This window comes from Pungitius pungitius, chromosome 16 (genome assembly GCF_949316345.1).
Source record: "Pungitius pungitius chromosome 16, fPunPun2.1, whole genome shotgun sequence".
Classification (NCBI taxonomy): Eukaryota; Metazoa; Chordata; class Actinopteri; order Perciformes; family Gasterosteidae; genus Pungitius; species Pungitius pungitius.
In genome coordinates, this window is record NC_084915.1 from 14,532,601 (window position 1) to 14,540,413 (window position 7,813).

At 45.0% G+C, this 7,813-nt stretch overlaps 1 protein-coding gene across 1 annotated transcript; it reads right to left on the reverse strand.

The window, feature by feature from the left end:
• Positions 1–2,937: 2,937 nt before the first annotated feature.
• LOC119215078 (ankyrin repeat domain-containing protein SOWAHA-like) lies at positions 2,938–7,672 on the reverse strand. Its single transcript, XM_037466898.2, has one exon. The coding sequence runs from the start codon at positions 7,309–7,311 to the stop codon at positions 5,695–5,697; it is 1,617 nt and encodes a 538-aa protein (XP_037322795.2). The 5' UTR covers positions 7,312–7,672; the 3' UTR covers positions 2,938–5,694.
• Positions 7,673–7,813: the final 141 nt, after the last annotated feature.

A 7,813-nucleotide genomic window follows, 5' to 3' on the forward strand; every position in this document is an offset into this window, starting at 1 on the left:
TTGATCTTTTTTTTTTTTGTGCCTGTTTGGAGTTTTAAATTCCATGATGTTTGTAATATTGTGAATAAATTAAGCTCTCCCGCTCTGTCCGGTGTTCTACATTTTCTCTTATTTTTCCACAGTGACCTTACTCTGAGGTCAATATTTATGCAAAGAGTGATTTATGCTTTGTGCTCCTATACAAATACTAAAGGCGTGGGAATAGGTCACATTAAGTGTGTCCGTCACATTACTTCTCACAGAGCGTTTTTAAGTCATTTGGTCTTCGTGATAGAGGCTCTGGGAGCAGTTGCTCTTGTCAGAGCTCGTCTCTGCCCTCTGCAGGCGAATCAACGTACTGCCGCCGAGTCACCCAACCAGTGGGATACTGAACCGGGAGCAGGAATACTGGTGCAGCCCACTAAACCATTATAACCAGGATCTTGATCTACTTTTTTTTTTTTTTTTTGTCATGTCATCGCACCGTATCAAATCTGTCACCTATTAAAATAGTGACGTGATTCATCACAAAATAAGGCAGCTTAGTTTATCATAAATACCGTAAACAAATCGATAACTGACCAGGTTGCGGTAGGTAGGTCATTGCACAGGACTCTGTTGTTGTCATGGGCTCCATAAGGCTCCACGAAGTCATTGCTCCCAGCCAGGAAATAGTTTGGGTCACAACAGTCACAAATTATTTTCCAATTATCTATGGGGAAAAACAAAGACTAAATGATGCGTTTAAGGGGATTCATTGTCAGCAGCCTCTTCCTCCCCTCTTGAGGCTCTCTGCCCTCGTTTCCTCCGGCTCACAGTGAAACGCTCACACTGCACAGTTGGCAAGGTGGTGCGATTTGAAACTTGGGGAAGTTGGCCTTCAGGCCTGAAAGGATTTATTTGAACCAAAACATGATCATTTTCTAAAGTATGTTTATTGTCTAAACTGAAGGAGATTTGTCAGTAGGCAGAATTTGTTTGAAGGCCGACTTGGCTCATGGAAAGATGAACCCCGGGGGAGACAATGACAGACATGAGACGGCACTAAGTGCACTTAGCAACAAACAAAAACTAAATTTCAATCAGATTCCCACCGAAGGCAGCAGGCACATAAAACAACTCCTGAAATTCTCAACAAGAAGAGTCTTTGTTGCTCTAATTGCATGGTAATTAGGTCCCGCGTCATCACGAGCTAACGAGCAGCCTCCTGCTCACAATCACTTACTGGGCCTTCCAGCCTCCACACGGGAAAATGCTGATCGAAACACACAAAACCAGTTTGGCTAAAAGCAACGTCTACGACCGCCAAGGGCCACAAAGTGTGATTTTTTTGTTTCCAACTTGAACCTTGAACCCTGCCTCCGCAGGAATGTGAGCACGCCTTCAGGCTCCTCCTCTCGCCCTCCGGGCCATCACACCGCTCAGCTATGACCGATCCAAGCCGTAACTGTTGTTCATGCCGAACGACAGCAGATTGTTTCTGACCTGAGAGCCGTTTTGGAACCACCTTACACACACACATGGGATTAATGGTTCACAACGAAAGAGCATTCCACACACACACACACACCATTTTATTCCTGATCCAGGTGGTATCGGCCTGGTTGACACAGCGAGGTCATATTCAAAATGTGTGCAATACTTGAGTGGATCAAATTTTTGCTCAACATATGTTAATTAAAGTCAGAGCTCACTGGCATATTGTATATACATTTTTTTCAAAATACCTGCACATGTAATCAATAATTGAAATATGTTTCCTTGTCGTTTCAGTCATTTATTTACCCATTAGTGTTAATGGCAGCTCTCATTCCTCCACAAATGAAAGTAATAAAAGTGTTCAAAACCAAAGAACTTCTCATTCTCAAATTACAGGAGATATTTTACTTTAAAATCCATCATGGTTATCTGAGAAATGTGAAACATTACAGGTAAGACTCGAAAAATTAGAATATCGGGCAAAAGCTCATTACAATGAGTAATTTAACTTAAAAGGTGAAACTAATATATTATATAGACTCATTACATGCAAAGTGAGATATTTCAAGCCTTTATGTGATATATTATATATCTATTTTGATATATAATATATTAGTTTCACCTTTTAAGTTGAATTACTGATAGTAATGACCTTTTTACGATATTCAAATTGTTCAAGTTTCACCTGTATGTGCAGTTCATTAGGTTTGCATTTTAAAGATTAGACCAACAAGCAGGCACATGCACAGACACCTTTTTTTCAGAACGGCACCATTCTGCAAATTCTGTAAATGAGTATGTTCATGACCATGGGTTTTCTGTACACGTTTTCATTTAACTTTATTGAGAATCTGGCACAACCCAGCGACTTGCAAGTAGCGAAGCGTCTTAAATAAAGTGATGTCTTAATACGAGGTTTTCGTGAAGATACTCATTTATATGGAATTTAGAGGAGGGTGCCGTTCTGAAAAAGGAACTTGCCACTGACCACTTGTCGCACTCGACGTCACTCGAAAAAACACCGGAAACGGTCTTAGCTAAAGAGGACAATTCAAGTGGACGTCATGTGAATGAATGAGATGGTGGGAGACCTTGCCAGGAGACCTGGGATGTTTTCAGATGACGCACAAATTAATGTCGATCTCCTCGCTAAACATCAACAACCTTCTGGGGCCTGTTTCAGAAAGGAGGTTAAGTGAAAACTCTGAGTATGTTAACCCTGAAATGAGGGAAACTCTGAGTTTTCTGTTTCAGAATGGGAGGTATGTTAAACCTGAGAAAGCAGAGTAAGTCAAGCCTGTTTCAGAAAGAGAGGTAACTTATACTCAGAGTCAGTTACCATGGCAACTTACTCTGTGAACCTAACCTGGTCGGGAGCAGGTTTTCTTCGGGAAACCCAGAGTTTATTTCGTCTCCTCCCCTTTTTTAAAGAGGAAGTGGTATTTAATCACCTCATTCATTCTTTCGGTATTCATTCATTGCGCACATTTCAGTCACGCAGAGCGCATCAAATCAAGTGAATGAAATGGCATGTCCTTTTATGGACGATCCTGTGGATGAAGAGGCTGCATTAATCCGTAGGGAGTTGCATTTACGTCGGGAGAGGATTTTGAGACCCAGAGTGGATTTTTTGTCATATCCATATTCATTTTTATTTGAGCGGTACCGTTTTTCTTTACAGTCAATAAGATACATCCATAATCTCATCCATCCTTACATCAGAAACATCAGCCATCGCGGCCGTGCTCTAACATCCGAGCAGATGCTTTGCGTTGCATTACGTTTCTTTGCAAATGGTAGTTTTCTGTATAACATTGGGGATGCAGAACATATCAGTAAGGCTACTGTTTGCAGAGTTGTAAGGAAAGTGTGCCTCGCTCTTAAGCGCTTTCTCCGAATTTTTGTGCTGTTTCCTGGGCACAAAGCCGTGAAAGCCATCAAAGAGGAGTTTCACAGGATTGCAGGTCAGTGATGTATAAATCGGTTTAAATGAGGCTAACCTGATAAATGACGTTCAGTTAAGAGCATATTGCTGCGACCCCTGGAAGTAAACTAATAATAGAATTCCTTTTAGGATTTCCGAATGTGGTTGGATGCATTGATGGCACACATATTCCCATCATTGCACCTTCCGAAAATGAAGCGGACTATGTCAACAGGAGGTCCATCCACAGTATTAATGTGCAGGATTGCACCTACATGAAAATTAAAATTAGGTTGAATAACACACTGTTCTTCCAGTTTCACTTCTGATATTATAACAGTTGGGCAAGTCACTTATATTACTAACTACAACTGGCTTCTTCAACAGTGTAATTAGATTAATGTAATAATGACTATCTCTAGAAAGTATTGGTCTACTTATTACTAATTACTTTCTAAATCCCATATCAACTTCAACCACTTGAACAATACAAGGAGAGACAAGAAACTGCACTTTTAATGCTTTCAAATAAACATTATACAATTGCATGAACTATTCTTGAAAAAATATATCTTTTAAATTTGATGTTAAATCCACTATTGTTTTATACAGAATTGCTTTATAGTTTATGCAGCATTAAATGCAATTACATCAGATTTTACTTTAAATTACGGAATTAAATTAGTTTTTAGATTACATAGAAATTAATTACACACAACACTGTATAACAGTAATTCAAATGTAAACTTACGCATTGACTCGAGCAGCTATTTTCTCCCAAGCTAACTCTCTGTCCTTCGCCGCTGCAGCCGTGTTGCTTTTTTTTAAAAATATATGTTCGTACTCTCCATATGCTTGCATAAGCACATCCAGTTCTGCTGGTGAAAAATATGAAGACCTCTTTTTGTCTGGCGCTGTTGCCATGGTGACTCGTAATATCTGCGCTCCATTGATAATGGCTTTTTATAGTTGTGGTGCACGCGCTTAACTCAGAGTAGGTCAACTCAGAGTTGATTGAACTAACTCATTTCAGCTGTTCTGTAACCGAAAACTCAGAGTTTCCCATCTCAGGGTAAGTCAACTCAGAGTTCAAGTTTTAACTCAGAGTTGGTTGAACCTCCTTATTGAAACAGGCCCCTGGTGTTGGGCTAAAAAACGTTTACAAGGCTGTTTCTCTCTTGCGTAGCAACAGCCACACGTGCAGACTGTTTTCTGTGATGCACAACGTATTGTGGCTACGATTTTCTGCTGGAAGGCAGCTATTAACTTCCTATTTTGTTTCCTATGTTGTCTGTTTTTGCCTGTTATTCAATTTCAGTTAGTCTGTTAACAAAAATAAATATTAAAAATATCCTGTGTTTTTTTAATTTAATTATTATTATTTTTTAATAATTTTGGCGTTGTCTGCCCTTCTGTTTTGGTTTGAGCACCTGCCCCCCAAAATGTCTGTGCAGTTGCCTGCCAACAAGGCGGCCAATAGACCCATTTGCAAACACCTTTACTTTAAGAACACAAGTCCCCCCCCCCCCCCCCTCACATTTCCAAATGCTCATTTCAACCACCTTGGACCCACAGTTTTCTTGAATAACCTCCTCTAAATGAAGATGTGAGTACATCTCTCCACAGCTCTGGGTCTTGTTCCTGACCTTTTCTCCTCACAGCAGCAGGAAAGAACATTTGCTTAATAAAACCCCCGCCGGGGTTTTGCAATGAAAAATCGTCTTGACATAAAGACAAAGTAAGCTTCTGGGGAAGTGACATCACGTGAGACGAAAAGAAAACAGAGGGACGAGAAGAGCAGTCCGAGTCACGTGGCTCCCGGGAGCGTGACGGGCGGGAAACGAGGCGGCGCAAACACACACACACACACACACACACACACACGCACGCGCACACACACACACGCCCATTCCTTTGCAGTCAGCTGATCTCGTGACATCTGTCTCGACAAGCCCAAAGGAAATATGGAGCACCTGTGAATGACACACCCTGCGCCTGTTCAAGAAGAACGTGTGCCAATCCGGAGAAATTCTTGCTCTCTTCCTGGAACTCTCATCGGGGTGTTTGCTTTGACCAAAGAGAAAAGTCCTCAAACATTCATTCAAGTTAATCTCAGTTACTTAGAAAGTGAAACACTGAAGTCCTATTTAGTTTTTTTTTTTTGTTCTTCCCCAAAAACGTAAACATAATCCGACAAAAGTCAGAGAATTCCAGAGCAAAGCATGAAACAAGAAGGAAGTCACTGATGTCTTTCGGGGGTTCTCGTCGTGGTTGGAGATCCGAGGCGTGCCGGCCTCGTGCTGGTCGGACTCTCACATGAACGCCTCCGACACGACTCTCTGTCTGAGGCTGCCGTCTTCTCGGCCCTCGCCGACTTGGTGGCTCACGGAGAGAAACCCGGGCCTCTGCTTCTGCTTCCTCTTGCTTCCCGTGGCGTGGGGCTGCAACAAGCGGCTTATTGAATTCAGGCCCTTGGGGAGCTCCGGGAAGAGGTGCGGCTCCTCCTTGTCGTGCTGGGCCCGGTCCTCAGCCTCGGGGGGTTTGGGCTTGCCCAGCATCTCTCTCAGGGTCTCCGAAGTGCCCTCGGGCAGGTAGTGGTGGGCCCTCTTCCCGTAGTTGTCCCTGAGGCCCGGGTTGGCCCCGAGCTCCCCCACCAGCAAGGCCGCGATGTGCTCCTGGCCGTGCAGGGCCGCGATGTGCAGGGGGGTGTACCCGCCGTGGGTTTTCGCGTTGACGTCGACGCGGCCGCCCCCTTGCCTGGACAGGTCCACGATCTTCACGAGCATTTGGCTGTTTCCGCATTTGGCGGCCCAGTGCAGGGCGGTGAACCCCGACGTGAAGTCCCTCTTCTCTGCCAGCTGGTGGTCTCTCAGCAGCAGGCCCAAAACGTGCCTCCAGTGGCCCGCGGCGCACTTGACCAGCCACTGGTGCTCCGATTGCTCCATGGGATACATGGAGGTGGCTCTGGTCTCTTTGGGCTCTTCCCACTCCTTGGTGCCCCTCAGTGGCCTCCTCATCTGTGGCGAGCTGGCGACGGCCTCCTCTGAGGGGGGGCGTCTCTTGCTCCTGGAGGAGTCCGGCTCGGGGCATCCAGGCGGGTCTCCCGGGTCCCCTTTTAGTTTGCGGATCACCACCGTGGTGGTGGTGGTGCTGCAGGGCGGCATCCTCAGGGGTAATCCGTACGGTTTGCTCTTGGTGACCGTGGCCTTTGACCCGTTGTCTCCACGCGCCTCCTGCCTCTGGATCTCAAAATTCAGCATCCTTTTCACTCTCACACTCTGGTATTGGCCCCTTTGCAGCAACACCTCTATGGGAGTCTGTAACTCAGTGGGATTTTCCCCACTTTCTTTGGCCACCTCGGGCTCAGAAACAGCTGATCTGTCCCGGGTCCGCGCGTCATCACAGCTTCCGGACTGCTCGCCCCCCGCAGGTGAGCGCCGGTGCTCACCTGTCCCCGGGACCTCCGCATTTCCAGGTTTCTCCGCGGTCCGCGCGACGTCCGGCGCATGCTGGTGTGTCTTCCTGACGACAACGTATCGGACACCGTCGATTTGTTGGACGGTTGCGACGTTGTTGACCAAAGTCTTGAAAAGCTCCTTTTTGCGTTCTTTCTCCGCGGGGTCGTCGCACTCTATCGATCCTTTGAATTTGCACTCCAAGTCGGATTTCTTCACTTTCCCCCCCGCCGATATCAGCAGAGACAGGACGGATTCTTGCGTCAAAGCCATCGCCTCGGATTCCAGGGAGAACTTCTGAATTCTTCCTGCTGGCTTTGTCCCGCGAGGAGCCCTCACCTCACCTGGCCGATCACTTCTCTCCTCCCACCTGGAGGAGTCTTTTCCGGAACACAAACGCAAGCGTCGACACAATTTGAATAATATATGCGTGTCTTCGAGAAAATACAAGCAAAGACTGTGGTAAAAGCCCATTGGCTAGAATTGAATAAAAACAATAAGTGACCATTTGACCATTTAGATACACCTACACTTTTAAGTTGTTATGGCCCACATTAAGGGCTCTGGCTGTAACTTATCAAATGATCACTAAGTTTATGAAACTCCGAATGAGGTCGGGCCCAAAAATGCATAGAAGAGTACAATCAGTCAACACTGGTTTCATAATAATAGTGAATTAGACAAAATATAAGATGGTTTGCTCAAATATTTATTACACTCCAGCAACCTGCGACCTCATTATGAATAAAAATATCAAAAGTCTTATTTTGAAAACGACAATTATGCGCGCGCACAAACATGCGCAAACACAACCTGATTATGTAATCTTTTTATGTCGAACCCCACTTCACATATTTGTGTCGTTCCGCGGCGCTTCTCTCTCCTGTCCTGGCTTGTAGTGTGTTTAACGTGACATTCCTGGATTGAATGGGAGTTCCCGGGAAGTGGCCATATTGGAACGTATCTGTCACTTTCA